We start from the raw sequence: 21,011 nt of genomic DNA, 5'->3' as shown, positions 1-21,011 counted from the left end.
CACTTGGATTCTGTGATTCCGGTCGAACCATTAGAAGTTCTGAGCTCAAATTTTAGGGTAAGATTCCTGAGACATTTTAGAATATGTTTGTAGAAGGAAGTATCTTAAAATAAGGTCTAGAACTATGAGTAATATGAGATGTAAATTGAATCTGAATTCTAGAGGTGAAAAGGGAGCCCGAGGTAGAAAAGGAACTACTAGAGTGAAAAGTTCCTAAGCGATCGAGGTGAGTGACTAAAACGTTTGACTAAAACATTTGCTTAAAATGTTTGATTTATAATGTTTTATAGAAAACATGTTTTAGAGAAGATTATTCTCATGCCAGCTAGTTTTACAAAGTAATTTCCAAGCAAACTATGATTTATGTTTTAAATGCATGCATGTGAGGGAAGTTTGTTGAAAAGCTATTCATATGTGTTAAATATACCCAGTATGTGTTAGTATCTTTAAATCTATGTTTTTATATGTGTTATACTTTATATGCTTTAAAGAGAAAGTCATTTATGACTAGTTTTACTTAAAACGCGATACCGAAGGACATTTGAGAAGGTATTCGCCCAACTAGATACTGAAGAACATTTGAGAAGGTATCTATTGGTACTAAAAGACATTAGAGAAGGTACCAAACCAACCGGATACTGAATGACGTTTGAGAAGGTATGCTAGTAGCTCGATACTAAAGGACATTTGAGAAGGTATTTGAGCAGAAGTACCTAAGGTATGACGATACTTAGTATGGCCACGTGCACGTAGGTAGTTAGAGTCAGAGATTGAGCAAAAGGGTTCTCTCTTGATTAGTAGTTGGTGTTGGGATTAGTTTTACCCACAGTGGGGTTACTTTCAACTGAGAAAACGTTTTACAGTTTTATGATTAAAACGGCTTTATATGCTTTATGCTTGGAAAATGTTTACACTACAGTACAAGTACAATAGAAGCTTATATTTAAGTTGAACTCTTTATTGAGATTTTGCATGAGAATTATTATCTTTCTTAAGTCACTCACTGAGCGCAAGTTCACCCTGTTTTCAAATGTTTTCCATTTCCCCAGGTAGCGGTCAAATCCTCAAAAGATAAACTCTACATCTGCTCTGCCACTAAAGGATAAAGATTTTTTGACCCGTCGGTTTAGGTGGTTACTGTAAATATTGTACACATGTTACTGTTGTTCATGTAGGGACTAGGGTTTTTGGGCTTGGGACTTATGAATCTGGTGTTGTAATAACTCTAAACTTGTTATGTTTCTAAATTGATAAATTTTGGCCTAAAGATATTCCGCTGTGTATAAGTTATATTTTGGTATCAAAGTTATTTCGCCAGAGTTATTAGGCAGTAAGTGTCAGCCAAAGGGTTGATAACTGCTGCAGTCATGCCCTTTCCTAGGCTAAGAGGGTGGTCTGGGGCGGGGTGTGACACAAGGACCGCCGCCTGCATTCCAGTCAATGCATCAGTCGCACCAACAATCCTTTAATAGAGGAGGTTAGGTGTCGAGCTCAGCATCTCAGCTTGAAAATCTATTAAAGGAGTATATCGCCCAGAATGACGCGTTGCTAAAAAGCAAGGTGTCGTCTATCAGAAACTTGGAGATACAGGTGGGGCAGATTGTGAGTGAATTGAAAAATCGGCAGCCTGGAGTCTTGCCTAGCAACACTGAAACCCCGAGGAATAACAATGGAAAGGAGCAATGTCACGCGGTGACATTACGAAGTGGCAAAGCTCTTGAAGAAAGAACCATGAACCCAAGAAATAGCAATCCTTCAAAAGAACTCAACACACGCCCAATGGCATTAGAAGATCGAGAAGAAAGAATGCCTGAATCCACAAGCCATTCAGAGCCAAGCACGTCTAACGCGAGAAAACCTGCGGTGCCCCTGAACCCACCATTCGCTAGACGCTTGATGAAGAAGAATGATGAACAACAATTTAAGCGTTTTCTTGAACTCCTGAGGCAACTGAACATCAATATTCCACTTGTAGAAGCCTTGGAGCAAATGCCAAAATATGTCAAATTTTTTAACGATATTTTGAGAAAGAAAAGGAGAGTCAGCGAGACGGAGGTAATTGCGCTAATGCAGGAATGCAATGCGTTAGTAAGCAACAGACTACCCAAGAAACAGAAGGACCTGGGAAGCTTCACGGTCTCGTGCTCGATCGGTGGGTTGGATGTGGGATATGCATTGTGCGATTTAGGAGCAAGCATTAACCTCATTGGTGAAGCACAACCCACTGCTGTTACTCTTCAACTCGCTGACAGGACGATCAAGTACCCTGAAGGAAAGATTGAAGATGTTCTGGTAAAAGTTGACGACAACTTCATATTCCCAGCAGATTTCATCATCTTTGACTATGAAGCAGACAAGGATATATCATTCTTGAACACCCTTTTCTAGCAACTGGGAAAAAAGATGTGCATAAGGGAGAATTGACTATGCGCATAGACAATCAGGAAGTGAAGTTTAATGTGCACATTAAAGTTCCTGGATAGTGAAGAATGTCAACTGAACAGAATAGAGTTGCCTGAAGAAGAAGCGACCCAAGTTTGCGAGGTCCTCGTGTTGGAAGAAAACTTGAAAGAACCCCAACTGGCAAGTCTGAGTGAGCGGCAGACGAAACCAACGCGTCTATCACTAGAGGAATCACCAGAACATGAGCTGAACTGTTACCTAGTCATCTTAAATATGCTTTCCTTGGAACAAATAAAACTTTACCTGTAATTATTTTCGCGAATCTCACTGAACCTAACGAACATTCTCTTTTACAAATGCTGCAAAAGCACATGCGTGCAATAGGTTGGACGCTGGCTGATATCTGTGGCATTAGCCCATCTTATTGCATGCATAAAATCAGACTAGAAGAAGGAAAGACGGGATCGATTGAGCCTCAACGAAGGCTGAATCTCATAATAAAGGAAGTGGTCAAGAAAGAAATTTTAAAGTGGTTGGACATAGGACTAATCTATCCTATATCCGACAGCAGCTGGGTAAACCCAGATCAATGCGTTCCTAAGAAAGGGGGAACAACAGTGATAGCCAATAGCAATAATGAGCTCATCCCTTCAAGGACTGTCACGGGTTGGCGCATCTGCATGGACTATAGGAAATTCAATGCGGCAACCAAGAAGGACCACTTCCCCCTTCCCTTCATTGACCAAATGCTTGACAGACTGGCTGTAAAAGAATTTTATTGTTTCCTTGATGGATACTCTGGTTATAACCAGATTTTAATTGACCCAAAAGATCAGGAAAAGACAACAATCATTTGTCCCTTTGGAACTTTTGCATTCAGGCGCATGCCCTTTGGGCTATGCAACGCACTTGGAACATTCCAAAGATGTATGATGGCAATTTTCTCTGACTTCTTGGAAAAGACCGTTGAAGTTTTCATGGACGATTTTTCAGTCTTTGAAGATTCATTCCAATCATGCTTAGATAACTTGGAGACCGTCCTCACTCGATGCGAGGAAACAAATCTTGTGCTTAATTGGGAAAAATGTCACTTTATAGTGACTGAAGGCATTGTTTTAGGCCACAAGGCATTGTTTTAGGCTAAAATTCCACCACCGTCAAATGTAAAAGCTCTATGAAGTTTTCTAGGATATGTTGGCTTCTATCGAAGGTTCGTTAAAGGATTTTCTCAAATTGCGCGACCTTTGAGCGCATTATTAGAAGCGAATTGGCCCTACGAATTCAATGACGACTGTTGTGACGCGTTTGAAACACTGAAATATGCATTGACTATAGCTCTGGTACTAATAGCACCGAATTGGACGCAAAGTTTTATTCTCATGTGTGACGCAAGTGATGTTGCAGTAGGTACCATGCTGGGGCAAAAGAAAGGAAATTTGATACACCACATCTCTTATGCGTCCAAGACACAGAACGACTCTCAGGAACATTACACAACCATGGAGAAAGAAATGTTGGCTATAGTGTTTGGCATTAAGAAATTTAGATCTTATTTAGTTGGTGCGTCAGCAACCATCTATACAGATCACTCAGCCTTAAAGTTCCTGATAAGTAAAAAGAATGCGAAACCAAGAATAATTAGATGGGTGTTGCTATTGCAGGAATTTGACATCGATATTCAGGACAGAAAGGGGATTGAGAATCAGGTGGCTGACCACCTGTCCATATTAGAAAATCAAGAAATACAAGACTAAGAAAAAGAAATCAAAGATTCATTTCCTGATGAGTTGAAGGCAGGGAACCTTTGTACGAAGACATAGTTTATTACTTAACTACCAAGAAATTCCCTGAAAACTTCAACTCTCAGCAAAAGAAATGGTTAGTATACAACAGCAAATTTTATTTTTGGGATAAACCGTTTCCCTATAAATAAAGCCCCGACTCCATCATGTGTCGATGCATTCTGGAGGAAGAGACATAACGCATCCTGGCTGATGTCATGAATCTCCTTATGGAGGGCATTTTGAGGGCAAAGAACCGCTGCGAAGATTCTTCAAAGCGGATACTTCTGGCCCACCCTCTTCAAAGATGCAAGGGAGTATGTTCGCAAGTGTGACCCTTGCTAACAGCCAAAAATATCTCATCAAGGGACGTAATGCCCTTTAACAATATTCTTGAAGTTGAATTATTTGATGTCTGGGGCATTGATTTTATGGAACCTTTTCCCTTGTCCTGCGGTCAACAATATATCCTACTTGCAGTAGATTACGTATCAAAGTGGGTGGAAGGAGTAGCTTGTGCCAGAAATGATGCATCAGTTGTTTCTAAAATTCTTACTAGGAATATTTTCACACGCTTTGGAATGTCTAGAGCCTTGATAAGTGACGAAGGTATGCATTTCATTAACCGCATCATTTCTAAATTACTTGCCAAACAATATCGCTACCGCATACCACCCGCAAACGAACGGTCAAACTGAGGTATCAAATCAGGAAATAAAATAAATATTGGAAAAAATTGTCAATGCATCGCGGAAAGACTGGGTATAGAGGCTAGATGAAGTACTCTGGGCCTACAGAACTGCCTACAAGACCCTCATAGGTATGTCTCTATACTCTTTAGTATTTCGAAAAGCTTGTCATTTACCCCTAGAGTTGGAGCACAAAGCTTTCTGAGCAGTAAAGAAGCTGAATTTAAACTTGGACATCGCGGGTGATCAACGCAATCTTTAGCTCAACAAGCTTGAGGAGTGGCGGTTGAACGCATACGAGAACAACAAGCTCTACAAGGAGAAGACCAAACGTTGGCATGACCAACGCATTAATAAGAAAGAGTTTGTTGTTCGCCAAAAAGTTTTATTATTCAATTCACGATTGCGTTTGTTCCCAGGAAAATTAAAGTTAATGTGGTCAAGACCATTCATTATCAAAACAATCTTTCCCCACAGAGTAGTAGAATTAACACGGGAAGATGGCACAAATGCGTTCAAAGTAAATGGGCAAAGAGTGAAGCCTTACTTTGAAAATGGCATAGAACGACAAAAGTCATCTCTCGTACTACGCGAAGCCAACTGAGGCTTGCATCAAAGCATCCCTACGTTCACGTCGACACATATTCCAAGGACGCTTCCTCTTTCCTTATTTCTTTTGCATTTTGTATTTTATCACTGCGTTTGAGTTATTCTGTTTGCTTGTCTTTGCGTTTTAAGATTGATTGTTGAATGTTATTGCCTTCTTAGTAAGAGATTTACTTGTATTAATAAAAAAAAAAGTTGCGTATAATCGAAAGAAGCTTAGGTTGGGAATAAATTGACGCGTTAGACGTAAGTCTAACACATGGCCCAAATCGAAAGGACGCATCTCGAAAATGCAAAACACTCGAGTGCTTGGAAGCCCAAGGCACGTCCTTTTGACTTCGCAATAAATGTGGACGTCAGGCGCCACCACTATCTTTCCCCAGACCTATAAAACTCAAAACTCTTCATTTTCTCTTTTTCCATCGCCTTAAAGCTCTCTGCGAAAGAAAAGAAAAAAACCCTAGCGCCCATCACCTTCACTGTTGTTCGATCAAGTGTATTTCTCCAGTCACTCTTTGGCAGCAATGTCTTTAGCGTCCAACAGCCAAAACCAATGAGCTTCGGAGACGTGTCGCTGGTAAGCTCCTTCTCTTCTTCGTCTGTTTCAACATCACCTCCTCCAAGCCCTCGCCAGACTTCAAAAACCCCTACTCCGACCAAGCCTTTGCACGGCGGGCCCTCTTCTTCTTCCCAGCAACAATCTCGATCGAAACTCATCAAAGCCACCACAAACCCTTCCTCTAAAACTACCCAAAAGCTCAAATCCATCGCAAAACCAAAACCTAAAACCCCCTCAAAACCAAGGCAGCAGCCTCCTTCGTTATCCGCGGCTGTCTACAAACCTTACATCAAGCCCGCCCCACCACCATTCATTCCAAATATCACTCCGGTGGGTGCAACACATGATCCCATCCCTGTTTACCTCCATAACGCACCATCGTCCACTGTGCGTCCACCTCCTCCACTGCCCATCCAACCCTTAGCCACCATCTACCCGATGGAAGCAGACGTAGCCAGCCAACCGCCGAGTTCACCCATTATCATTTCATCTTCTAGGTCGCCGCATACCCCATCCGGCACCCCATGATTCACTCCACCAAGGCTAAGCTTTGATAGCCCTACGTCAGAGCAAAACATCGAGGAACTGGTAGAATTAGCTCGAAGTGACGAGCAAGAAGTGTTCGGAGCAATCTTTGGCAAGTTTGAATCAAGGCCAAGAAGAAGAACAAGTGATGTGTTCTGACTCACCCAATGCATCACTTGAAATGGATGAAGTAGAGCGCTATGCAATGATGCTCGAAGCTAAGTTAGAAGTAGAAGATGAAGAAAATGAAGAAAGGGAAGTTGGCCCAGATGTGTCACAACCTCGTCAAACTGACGCGAATAAAGGGCCATCAAAAGCAAAGAGAGATGAGAAAAAGAAAATTAATTTTGGAGGAAGAAGAGCAGTCCGTATCCGGTCCTGAGGGTGCAACGCATAAGAGTTGCTCAAGGCATAACGCGTTAGAGAAGGAAATGGAACAATATCAGCCCGCAAGGCAAGGGTGAAGGAAGTCAGCTCTCCAAAGGGAATTGGAAAATGAATTAAGGGAGTTGGTGCGGGAAGCCAAGGCACATGAGGCGGGCAAGCGCAAGGTAACCAACGCATTACCTAAAAAGACCTTAGGGAGGAAGCGCCATTTTAGTGACATTCTTGCAGAGAAAGGCTTCTTCCCCGAATGCAACCCATTGCCAGCATACATAACTGAAACCGTGGAAACAATGGGCTAGGGTCAGCTATGCGTTGGGCATACAAGAATTTGGCCCAACCTTGTTCGCCAGTTTTACAGTAGTGAGTTCGACATGGAGAAAAGTACAACATTTATTGATGGTGTATTTGTGCCTTTCTCAGCCGATAAGATTAATGAAATGTTCAATATCACAAGTAATCCAAACGCATAAGGAAACTGCATCTTGGAACAACCAACGCCGAGCCAAGTAGAAGATGCGTTGAGAGTGGTGGCCAAGCCTGGAAGCAAATGGCAAACGTCAAGAAATGGAGCAAAGATGTTAGCTTCCAGGAACCTGAAGCCAGACGCGAACTTATGGTATTATCTAATTAAGAAAAGCATCATGTCTACAACGTATGATGAGACATTGTTAAGAAAACGCGTCTTGGCCACTTACTGTATCATGCAGTGCATCCCTCTAGATGTAGGGAGAATAATAAGGGATCAGATTAAAGCCATTAAAACCAAACCACGAGGACAACTTTATTTACCTTGGCTGATCTACGCACTGTCTAAATGCGGGGGCATCCCTCTAAGGGATGATTATGAGGAGATCGACGGTCTGATGGACATCAAGTTGATCAGGTGTTTGCTTCGTGGTTCGCCGCATCAGCCTGCCCTAACTTGCAAAAAAGTGGCAGCCAGACCTCGATCCTCCAAGCGTGCCCCCAAAAGAAGATGCGTCCGGATAATTGAACACAGCGATAAAGCTTTAGAGAATGAAGATTACAAAGCAGAACTTGATCTATCACTCTCCAAAACTCACTAGTGGCCCCGCAATAAGGGAGTCTTGATCCAACACATCAAGAGCCTACCGATGTAGTTCAAGAAATCCCTTGTCACTTTCTTTCACCCTCACCAATTCCAATTCCAACTTTTATGCCTCCTCCAGTCATTTTTTAACCAACTGGGTTAGGGTCGAGTAACGCAGGAAATTTTGAAGACCCAGTTGAAAGAAGTGAAAAGCCAGCACCGCCACAACAACGCACTGACATTGAGGAGTTGAAAACTTTCATTAGTGATCAACTCAGACCATTGGCTACGTCCATTGAAGGTCTTCAACAACAAAATAAGGTTCTAAGGGATTACTTGCGGCAGCAAACAAGAAGAATGCAAGACCAGTTCGTTTACACAACGCAGTATATTAATCAGGTCTTGGTCGGAATGTTTGCCCTGCCACCGTTACCTGCTCACCTTAGGAAACCTCTGCGCTTTATGGATGAAGACCCTGCAAAAGAACGCAGGGATGACGCGTCAGCATAATAAGTTTCGAGGTGTTGGTTATTTTCTACTTTGCTTTATTTGATGATCTTTTGTATTTGTTTGCCTTGTTTGTTTATTCCATGTTATCCAATGAAAATGAATGAAAATTTCTATCATTTTTTTCCTTATGTTTGACCTTAGCATACTCTTTTTTGTTCTTTAGCCATATTTCTAGTCTTGTGCTTTGCCTTACCTCAATGATATTAACAATATGAAATTTATAAGTATAGAGTAGGCGTTAGGAAAATCAACAAAGCCTGAACCTCTCTAAAAAGACTACATGTTTTCTTTCTAACGCATGCAAAGCCTTTTTGAAATTTTGTTTCTCTTTTAGCAATGAGGATTTAACTGATCTCCAAATTTAGGGATGAGGGAAATCCGAGTTAAGACACACTAATTGAGTACATCAAAAAGAAATGAACAAAATAGAAAAATGTTAAACACAACTTCTCTGTCATTACTCTAAAAGAAAAACCTCAAAGTGGCATGAGTTAAAAAGTTGGAACAGGCACTTAGCCGTAATTGGATGCTCGCATGACACCTGTGGGGGCAAGCCAAAACAAAGTTAAGTCTCCTAGACCAATGCGTCCCAAAAACTCCTCTATCTAGTTTAAAGAAGTTGTATCTTGAAACGCATGAATATTATATATGAGTTTAGTTGTGAAAAGCTCTCACTCGTAGTTGGATGCTTGCATGACATCCATGTGGCAAGCCAAAACGAAAGTGGGACACCTAGAACGATGCATGGGTAATTGAAAATTCATACTTTTTCTTTTTAACCGGCATCTATTTTAAAAAGCATCTAACACATTGTTGGTTTAGAAAAAACGGGAATGTTTTGAGAAACGAAAGGAGTTGTTGACAAAAAGCTTGCTGCACCTGAAATAAAACATTATTCCTTTTAGAAAAGAATCAACCTGCGTTACATTTTCCAAACTCTTGTCTCAAGCTTATCAGTGAATATGATGACAGGCGAACACTGCACACTAAAGACAAGGGAGATAACAAAGAATTATTTATGAAATGCTTGAGGACAAGCATTTTTCAAATTTGGGGGTGGTGATAACTTGTAGAAATACAAGTTATTGTGGCTCTTACTTTAGAACAAATAGAGTTTTTAATGATAAAATATCAACATTTTTAGAAGAAACGCATGGAATTACTCAAACATTATCAAACTCATGCAAAAGAATGTTTATTACTAAAATACTGCGGCACTAACGCATGACATTGTAGGATTTCAACAAGAGGCTAACGCATGATTAAGAAGTGTCGCAGGCAAAGTTTAACGCATGGGCCATGCGTCGGAGGGATTCAACACAAGGAAGATTCATTGATTCAAGCTGTTTGTGTCAAATCACCACTTGCAAGCATGGGCACCTGCAGCGGGCAGCATCTAAAAAGCATCTGAGTGTCAAGCGGCTGACCAGGATATGGACTTTAATGTTGCCCATCATCAAGCTGAAGAAGACCAACGCCTATAAATAGAAGAAATCCCTCCAGAGTCCAGAGTTCAGAAAATTCTAAGTTCTCACTCTCAATTTTAGTCTCAGTATTAGCTTAGTCTTAGTTTTAGATCTTTAGAGCCATGCTGTGGTGCCGAGAAGAGCAAGCGGGAAGAGAACCACCATCATTGCCGATCAAGAAGTGAAGGAAGTCGAGCTCGAGAGAGACACTTCATCCAATTATTATACAAGTGGTTGTACACAACTAGAATTGAGCCAAAGAGGACAAGAGATTGTACTTTGCGACTTGACTCATTTCATTTCATCTTATTTATCGCTTTCATCCTTTCATCTGATTAAGTATTGCTTTTGTAAAGACAATATGCTTCTTTATAAATTCACATATTTGATCTATCACACTTTGCCATTGTTTATTTCTTGTTTATGTTTGATGCATCTATACTTCATGCAAAATTCCATTTCAAACGCTTAAGCCAAAATAATCAATTAGTAAAAGCATCTTTAGCTTAGACTATTCGAAGGAATAAGTAAGCTAGCATCAAGTAGAACGCCTAGCACATCTAGAGATAGATTCACTGGTGTTTTAGCATCCTGTGTTTTGATGCATACATCCTAGAGATAGGTTTTATATGTTAGCCACATTGAAAAGTGTCGAATAGAGTCTAACGCATAAACAAAGATAAACAAATCATCTCATCCACATCACATTCTAGTTCGTCTACATTCAACTTAGATCGATGCATACCACTTGCATCAAAATCCATTTTCACACGACCCATCATTCTCTACTCTACCCTTTTGTATCTTATTGCACACACACAACACCTTAGTGTAAATAACGCATTATAAAATTTCTTTTCTAATAATGAAATATAAAATCTATCCATTTTCATTATCCTTATAACCATTATAAAATAATGAAATATAAAATCTATAAATTTGCATTTGTAACATTGATTAAATATAACACTCATATTAATCTAAGTAATGTCATGCTCAATGCAAATTTCTTTTCTACTGTAAAATATAACTCTTATATTAAACAATCATTAAGCATCATCAACCATCATGCTACCATACATTATTACAATTATAATATTACATGATGCATGAACATGCTTAATATATCATACGTCTAAATCATATAACATTAAGAAAAATTATTGTCAAGAATGTCTTGCTTCAGTGAAGGAGTATTTGACTGCCCCTCGGTAGTATCTATTCTGACTCACTAAAGTATCGTTACAAATAAAATAATGAAATTTGGATACATTATTACTTTGCAAAAAAATGATTGGTCTTAAAAGCAATTTACTAATTAGAATTTTTTTTATAATTTCAGTCTATCGACTTCTTCAAAATCACTCACTTCCAATAAAAGTAACGGTCTTAATCATTCAACTTCAAACATAGATGTAATACTAGTAGATGATGATCTAAATTTTGTTTGAACAGAGGAATGTCCTCTATCTCCCAACTCATCTGCAAATCAAAAGATTTTGAATGTTATAGATGAGGAAAAAAAAGAAGCACAACAAAGTAAATATGATTTGCTTGTTATTGAGACATGTTTAGTGAAAAATGATAAATTAACCTAGATATTAGATTCAGATGCCGCTAACCATATCTGTGCTTTCGCTCAGGAAACTAGTTCCTGGAGACAACTTACAGATGGCAAAACAACTTTTAAGAAGGGACTAAGGGGTTGTTTTAGCTAAAGAAGTGGGAGATATGAAGTTATTTATTAAAGATAGATTCATTTTACTTGAAAAAGTTTATTACATTCCTTCCATGATGAGGAATTTAATATCTATCTCATGTTTGCTAGAACAGAAGTATAAAGTCTCTTTTGAATATAATGAAGTGTTCATTATTTTTAAAGGTATCAAAATATGTTATGCAAAACTAAAAAATAACTTATATGTGTTAAAACCAACTGAGGTAAAAGTTGTTCTGAATATAGAGATGTTTAAAATAGCTAAAACTCAAAACAAGAAACGTAAAATTTCTCCTAATACTTATCTTTGGCACTTAAGACTAGGCTACATAAATCTCAATAGGATTGAGTGGTTGAGAGTGGACTCCTAAATCAGTTAGAAGAAAACTCTCTGCCACTATGTGAATCCTATCTTGAGGGTAAAATGACCAAAAGACCTTTTATGGGAAAAGCTCTTAGAGCCAAAGAACCCTTAGAGCTAATACATTAAGACCTATGTGGTCCAATGAATGTTAAAGCCCGGGGAGGGTATAAATATTTCATTAGCTTCATCGATGATTATTCTAGATATGGCCACATTTACCTAATACATCATAAGTCTGAAACACTTGAAAAATTCAAGGAATATAAGGCAGAAGTTGAAAACCAATTAGGTAAAAAGATTAAAACACTTTGCTAAGATCGAGGTGGTGAGTATATGGACTTAAAATTCTAGGACTATTTGATAGAATATGGAATTCAGTCTCAACTCACAGCACATAGCACACCTCAACAAAATAGTGTTGCAGAAAGGAGAAATAGAACCCTGTTGGACATGGTTCATTCTATGATGAATTATGCTCAGTTGCCAAATTCCTTTTGGAGATATACAATAGGGATTGCTGTATATATTTTGAACATGGTTCCCTCGAAAAGTATTTCAGAAACACCAAACGAATTATGGAGAGGACGTAAAGGTAGTTTACATCACTTCAGGATTTGAGGTTGTCCAGCACATGTACTATTAGTACAGAACCCAAAGAAATTGGAATGTCGTTCAAAAGTATGGCTATTTGTAGGTTATCCTAAAGAGACAAAAGATGGTTATTTTTATGATCCTCAGGAATATAAAGTATTTGTATCAAAAAATGCAACACTTCTAGAGGAGGACTACATAAAAAAATCATCAATCTCGCAATAAGCTAGTATTAAATGAAATAACCTCAGAAATTACAAGCAAATCAACAAAAGTTATTGATCAAGTTGGTCCTTCAACAAGAGTTGTTCATGAAACTGGTACTTCACATCCTTATCAAGAATTGAGAATGCCTCAACGTCGTGGGAGGGTTTTTCATCAATCTAACCATTACATAGATTTAATAAAAACTCAGGTTGTTATACCTGATGATGGCTTAGAGGATCCATTGACTTTTAAACAGACAATGGAAGATGTGGATAAAGACCAATAGATAAAATCCATGGACCTCAAAATAGATTCAATATACTTTAATTCAACCTGGGAATGTGAAACCCAGATCTCAATTTTCCTACTTAAGCAGGTAATTAAGGGGATTACCTAAGTATAAGTTAAATCCTATGTGAAAAGGAAGGAAATTCTAAGTGTTTGAGTAGATTTTTCTTGAGTAGCTTTGAGTTAAGCCTTAACTAGTGAAATTTGGCTAAGGGTAAAGTAAAAAAGAACCCATGCATTGGGTGTTAGGAAACATTAACGCATGAGATGAGGTTGAGTGAATAAGGATTAAAAGGGACTAAGCATTATTCCAAAAGCAATCATGCGTTTGTAAGGTGGGACGCATGATTGGCCGAGGCATTAGCAAGGGACATTGCCCAAGTTGATCATGCGTTGAGTTCATATAAGCGAAAGTGGAGAGAGCGAGAGAAGTTTGAGCACAAGATGCTAGAGAGAAGATGTATGGCTTTAAGGCGACATTGAGGGATGTGCTAGGCGATCGTGTAACTATGCGCAGCACTAAGCGATCTGAAGAGATGCGCTACACAATCAAACTAAGTGATAGGCATTAAGCACTACACGATCAGTGTAAGCACTAGACGATAAGCAAGGGAGCTAAACGCTAACACTATGCGATAGCACTAAACGATAGCGTTAAGCTTGAGCGGGTGCTAGACGATAAGCTGAGTGCTAGATGATGCACGGGCGCTAGGCGATAGACTACATGATGGCGCTACACAATGAGCGTGAGCGTTACATGATAGGCAGAATGCTAAGCGATGGGCATTGCGCAATAGACGCAAGCACTAGGCAATGACGCTATGCGATGAGTGGATGCGCGTTAGCGCTACATAATGGAGCTAAACGATAGGCGCGGCAGCTAAGCGATAGGCTATGCACAAGATTGTTGAGAGTGAAATGTTTACTAAACGATTGAGCTACACGATGGGGCATTGGTGCTATAAGATGGACGCAGGCACTAAATGATGGCAGCGAGAGACAGCGAGATGTTTGTAGACGATGGAGCTAAGCGATGATATGCAAGAGCTACACGATGCACTAAATGATGGAGTAGTACTGAGGCTTGCGTTACACAAGACTGATGAGCTCATCTGGACAAATGGCTATACCGAAAGAAGGTTGAACTTAAGTTAGTAGAAGCTGGACGAATTAAGTTTCATGCAAAGGAAGTCTTATGCATGAGAAAGACAACTCAAATAGGTGTGTGGCATAAGAGTAAGTGAATGAAAAAGTAAGTAGGTGGTGGCAAAACATGGTACAAGCACTTGAAGAGTAGGAGGTGTCTTGCATTGAAGGCCTTAAAAGATGAGAAGGAACATTTCTTTTAGCCTATAAATACCACCACAAGATGTCTCTTTAATTCATAAGCCAAATCCTCTTCAAAGAGCGTAAGAAAGAGTGTTAGAAGGAATATTTGGAGGAGACCATGCGTTGATCATGAAAGCCATACGTTGGGAGCAAGATCATGCGTCGGTCGTGAAGTTCCAAAAGGAAGAGATGTTGTCAGATAGTAAAGTCTGGAAGTAACATCAACTTGGGACGAGGATTTCTCCAAGAATACTCGTGCATTTTGAGTGATTTCAAAGTAAGCTTATTGAGACATTTTAGAGCATGGTTGTAGAAGGAAGTATCCCAAAATAAGGCCTAGAATTATGAGTAATCTGAGATTTAAGTTGAATCTAGATCTTAGGGTTCAAAAGGGAGTGAGGTGATCAAGGAACTTCTAGGAAGGAAGATTCCTACCTTGCCAAAATGAATGGTACTTTCCTTTAAGTCTTAAGCAAATCTTTTATGTAAATTGAATATGCTTATGTTATGAATGAGTAAATAGCATGTGAATGAGATTATATGATCGAGATGGTCAGGGGATTAATAGACCTAGTTCCTGAGCCCAAATGGAACCTCACGGGATAGTCAAGGGACCGAGAGGTCTAGTTCCTGAGCCTGTAGGAGGAACCTCGTATGGGATGGTCAGAGGGTCGATGGGCCTAGCTTCTGAGTTCATAAGCGGGGAGCTATGTGTACATATGGAAAAGAGGAATGAAAGAGAGTAAGCGTTTATGATTTGCAACAGTTAACTATTTACCGTGTGTATAGTAGAAAGCAGACTCATTCAAAGTTGGGGTTTGAGTATTAACCTTGTACATTTGATCTGCTTGTTATTTATGAGTTTAAATAGACTTTAGAATTTGCTTACCACTCACTGAGATTTACGAAACTCATTCTGTTATTTCATATTTTTCTTCCCAGGTAGGGAAAGGTGAGGAGTTTCAGGTTGCTACTAAGGTCAAAGTCTCCCACAAGCCACAGTCACACTTCCGGGGTTTTAAGAGTTGTTGTTGTAAACTTTATAGTTAAGTCTTGGAGTTGTATAAATGTTACATTGTTATAATAAAATGGGCCTACTCAATCGGTTATTTATCTCCTTGATTTAAAATTTACTGAGTGTAGTAAAGTAGAGATGGGCAGTAGGTATCACAAAAGAGTGGTATCTGCAGTCCCTCACGCCTCTCCTCAGGCTCAGGAGGCAGGCTTGGGGTGGGGTGTGATAGGAAACTTATGGATCAACCAGAAAGAGGTAAAATCTATTGGTTGCAAATAGATCTACAAGAGAAAACGAGACTAAGTTGGTAAGGTAAAGACCTACAAAGCTAGATTTGTGACAAAAGGGTTTACCCAAAGAGAAGGGGTAGACTATGAAGAAACCTTTTCTCTAGTTTCCATGATCAAATCTATTAGAATACTTTTATCCATCGTTATTTTTTATGACTTTGAAATTTAACAGAGGATGTCAAAATAGCCTTTCTAAAATAACTAACTTGAAGATAGTATATATATTGGGTTTATAGAATAGGGTCAAGAGTAAAAAGTTTGGAAGCTTAAAAGATCCATTTATGGATTGAAACAAGTGTCTCAATCCTAGAATATGAGATTTGACACTACGATCAAATCCCATGGTTTTGAATAGAACGTTGACGAATCTTGTGTTTATAAGAAGATTGTCAACAAAATTGTAGCTTTTATGGTTTTATATATTGATGATATCCTACTCATTGGGAATGAGATAAGATCCTTGTTGATGTTAAGAAATGGCTGGCATCGCAATTCCAAATGAAAGATGGGAGATGCATATGTTCATCGATATGGCAACCCTAGAAGGGGGTGAATAGGGTTTAATTAAACTTTTTTTTCTAAATTAGCCCAATTAAACTAATTAATACACTTTTTATAAATAATAAGAAAAATTCAAATTATGCAACAAATAAGATGACAAAAAATGTGATAATTTAATTCTATCAAATTTTAGCAAATAAATAAGAACAAACTAAAACATACAATAAATTGCTTAAATTAATTGCAAAAATAAAAAGGAAAGAGTTAGAGAAGAAGACACTATAATTTTTATAGTGGTTCGGTCAAACTCGACCTACTCCACTTCCCAAGTGCCTCTTGGGAATTTGAATAAAATCTTTCCGACTCTTTCCACGGATTAGAGCCCAACCGTTACACTACTGCTTCTTTTACGGGTTCAAGAGCAAACCCGATCCTTTCCACGGTTTAGAATCATACCATTACAAATGTTGGAATTTTTGAAGAACACAATACAACTCTTACTAGAGTGGATTTACAAGTTTAAGTACTCAACAAGTTAATTCTCACAATACAATAACACTCTCTCAAGAATAAGATGAAAAGAAAAAAATTGGGAACTTAAAGAGAGCAACAATGGAACTTTTGAGTTTTGGAGGATTATGAAATGCAAAATTTGGTGGTTTAAAATTTGGAGAGGAAGATGGTTTATATAGAGATGGAAAAATTTCTAGAAACCACAATTAATTTGGACCATTGAATTTTGGAAAAGAAAAATCAATGGTGGAGATTTTAAACTAAACTAGTCGTTAGATACAAACAAAATATATATTAAATTTCTTTTCTTTTGAAATTCATTTTCTTTTTAAAATTATCCAAAAAATAAAAAAACATACCATGTGTCAAAAACTGGCCGTTAGACACAAACATAAAATAATATTAAATTCATTTTCTTTTTAATTCATTTTCTTTTTAAATTCATTCTTTTTAAAATCAATCCAAAAATAAAAAACACACCATGTGTAAAAAACTAGCCGTTAGACACAAACATAAAATAATGTTAAATTTATTTTTCTTTTAAATTTCTTTTAAATTTTAATTTTTTTAAAATATTAAATCAATCCAAAAATCAAAAGTCCATCATATGTTAATCTCTTAATCATCCACCATTCAACTAATATGCTGTCACATGTCTACATGGAAATGGTCTAGTTATGCCACGTCATCAACCCTGATATTTTCTCTATAGACTTGTTTCGGTCATATCGTCTTCGTTTTAGCTCCAATTTGAGTGATTCAAGAGGTGTTGGAATCGTTGTTCCGAGCTCTACGCTATGGATATATTAAAACACTAAGACGCTAAGTTCTCTCATCATACTCATCTCAAATTCACTATGCATACACTTAGAAAATTCTTCACACAAAGATGGATTAGTAGAACCAAAAATAATATCATCCACATATATTTGTACTAAAAGCATATCATTTTCTTTAGTCTTAATAAAAAGAGTAGTATCAATTTTACCCATTTTAAATCCATTCTCAAGCAAGAAATTACTAAATCTATCATACAAAGCTCATGGAGCTTGTTTTAAGCCATAAAGAGCCTTTTTCAACTTATAGACATGATTAGGAAAATCAAAGCTTTCAATCCCCAGAGGTTGTTCTACATAAACTTCCTCCATGATATAACCATTTAAAAATGCACTTTTCACATCCATTTGATACAAAATGAAATTCTTATAAGAAGCAAAGGCAAGCAACATTCTAATAGCTTCTAATCTAGCAATGGGTGCAAAAGTTTCTTCATAATCTATTCCTTCCTCTTGACAATAACCTTGAGCTACAAGTCTAGCTTTATTTCTAATGATATTTCTATTTTCATCCATTTTATTTCTAAAGACCCATTTAGTTCCAATTATAGAAGCATGAGAAGGCCTAGGGACTAACTCCCAGACTTAATTCCTTTCAAATTGATTTAATTCTTCTTGCATAGCTAAAATCCAAAATACATCATTTTTGGCATCATTAAAACTTTTTGATTCAATTTGAGAAAAAAAAGCAAGATTATTAAACATATTAAGAGAGGAACAAGTTTTCACACCTTGTTCAGGATCACCAAGAATTAATTCTTTGGGATGAGAAGGAGCATACCTCCACTCTTTAGGCATGGATGAAGAACCAACTTCGTTCTTTTTATTAAGCTCACCTCTTGCTTACTTGAAATAATTTCCTTGCCTTTGTCACTAATAAGTAAATCTCCAAAATTTCCTTTTAAAACATCACTATAAATAGGCTTATTAGAAATAACATTGTAAGATTCATCAAATACTACATGCATAGATTCCTCAATTACTAAAGTTCTTTTATTGAAAACTCTATAAGCTTTACTAGTAGAGGAATAACCAAGGAAAATATCAACATCCGTCTTAGAATCAATTTTCCAAGTTTTTCTTTGTTATTCAAAATAAAACATTTGCAAACAAAAACTTTGAAATATCCAATATTTGGAATTTTGTTATGCCAAAGTTCATAAGGAGTTTTATCCAAAGAAGGTCTAATTAAAACTCTATTTAAAACATAACAAGCGGTGTTAACAGCTTTCGCCCAAAAGTATGTAGGTAAACCATACTCATGCAACATTGATCTAGCAAATTCTTACAAAGTACGATTTTTCCTTTCAACTACACCGTTTTGTTGAGGAGTTCTTGGAGCGGAGAAATTATGAGAAAAACCATTTTCTTCACAAAAAATTTCAAAAGCATTGCTATCAAATTCTCCTCCATGATCATTCCTAATTTTAGAAATCAAAAAAACCTTTTTCATTTTGAACTCTTTTTGCAAAACTAGAAAAGCTTTTCAAAGCATCATCCTTATGTTTTAGCATCAAAACCCAAGTAAATCTTGAAAAATCATCAACTATCACAAAGGCATAGTAGTTCCCTCCAAAACTAGCAATTCTAGAAGGACCAAATAAGTTCATGTGTAATTGTTGAAGGGGTCTAGTTGTAGAGATTACATTTTTAGATTTGAAAGAGGACTTAGTTTGCTTACCCATTTGACAAGCATCACAAACTTTGTCTTTTTCAAATTTAAATTTGGGAAGACCTCTAACCAAAGAATTCTTGGAAATATTTAAAATTAAGTGCATGCTAGCATGTCCTAGTCTTCTATGCCATAACCAAGAATCATTATGCAAAACCGATAAACATTTATCATTAATAGGACAATCATTCAAATCAATAGTATAAACATTTTCATCTCTATTTCCAACAAATATAACATTTCTATCACTAGCATTTTCAATGATGCAATTCTTTTTATCAAACACAACTCTAAAGCCTTTATCACACAATTGACTAATACTAAGTAAATTATGCTTCAGACCATTAACCAAAAGTACATTTTTAATTAAAATAGAAGATTCATTACTTATTACTTTTACCAATTATTTTATCTTTCTTGTTGTCACCAAAGGTTACAAGACCTCCATCCTTTTTTAAGAGAGAGACAAACTTGGATAGGTCTCCCGTCATGTGCCTCGAGCAACCACTACCCAAGTACCACTTGTTTTTCTTAGAGGCTTTCAAACAAACCTACAAACACAAATGTTCAAATTCGATTCTTTGGTACTCATACTTGTTTGGGTCCTAGATGGTTAGCATTGATAAACTTGGGAATCCATTTCATTTTTGCATAGACATTTAAGACAATGGATTTAGACAAATAACAAGAACAAGTTGTATGTCCAAACTTGCCATGTGAGAAACAAATAACATTATGCAAAGATTTATCTCTTACGACAAATTTATGCACTCTACTTTTCTTGGAGAAATTATTCCTTGGAGCATTGAGAAACTTTGCCCTTTGAGAAAAATTTCTTCTTGGAGAAGTAGTATGAGCATATTTCAATTTAAAACACTTAGGTCTAACATGGCCTTCAACACCATAATAATGACATATAGGCACAAAGTTAGATTTAACATGCTTAGACACAACCTTAGGCATATTAAGCTTAGGAATATTATGAGATGCTTTAACAAAGATAGTTTTAGAACTTGAAGGAGTAGAACATTCATCAATATAGCCTAAACCTCTTTTATCACCAAAAGAATTGTCTACTTCAATTATCTTGTCTAATCTTTGAGCACCTATAGTCAACTTTTTAATAAATTCTTTAGCCTTATCAAGTTCTTGCAAAGCACTAAATTCCTTTTCTTTGAGTAATTTAATCAAATTATCTTTTTCACAACTATCATGCTCAAGAAATTTAACTTTGTCAAACAAGACATTTTTCTCATCACAATCAAAAGCATGCTTGTCACAAGAGATATTTATTTCATCAATATGCATAGCATCATGCTCATTCTCTTTTAAGCAAGCAATTTCTTCAAGTACAAACTTATTTTTACTAGATAAAATATTGTATTTCTTTTTAAGCACGACATACTTAGAACTAAGTTTTTCTAAATCATTTTGCATATTTTCAAAAGCTTCGAACAATTCATTATAAGAAAGAGGTTCTAGAGTTACCTCATCATTTTGTTCATTCTCTTTGTCACTATAAGCCATGAAGCAAAAATTGGCCACTTCTTCATTATCACTCCCACTTTCACTTTCATCGTTATCATCCCAAGTAGCTTTCATTTCTTTCTTCTTGGATTTCTTGGATGATTTGAGAAAAGGACAATCGGTTCTAATATGACCCGACTTCTTGCATTCATAGCATATTACCTCATTCTTTTTGCTCTTTTCA

The 21,011-nt window shown here is 37.2% G+C and overlaps 1 protein-coding gene across 1 annotated transcript; it reads left to right on the top strand.

The window, feature by feature from the left end:
- Positions 1 to 642: 642 nt before the first annotated feature.
- Positions 643 to 2,388, top strand: LOC120084930 (uncharacterized). The gene is made up of 2 exons (XM_039040741.2): positions 643 to 657; positions 1,522 to 2,388. Exons 1-2 carry the CDS (start codon positions 643 to 645, stop codon positions 2,386 to 2,388), a joined length of 882 nt encoding a protein of 293 aa, XP_038896669.2.
- The last annotated feature ends 18,623 nt before the right edge of the window (positions 2,389 to 21,011 follow it).

This window comes from Benincasa hispida, chromosome 9, assembly GCF_027475165.1.
Source record: "Benincasa hispida cultivar pf3 chromosome 9, pf3_genome.v1.1, whole genome shotgun sequence".
Classification (NCBI taxonomy): Eukaryota; Viridiplantae; Streptophyta; class Magnoliopsida; order Cucurbitales; family Cucurbitaceae; genus Benincasa; species Benincasa hispida.
The sequence above is the reverse complement of the archived record's forward strand: the minus strand, read 5'-3'. Positions and strand labels throughout refer to the sequence as shown.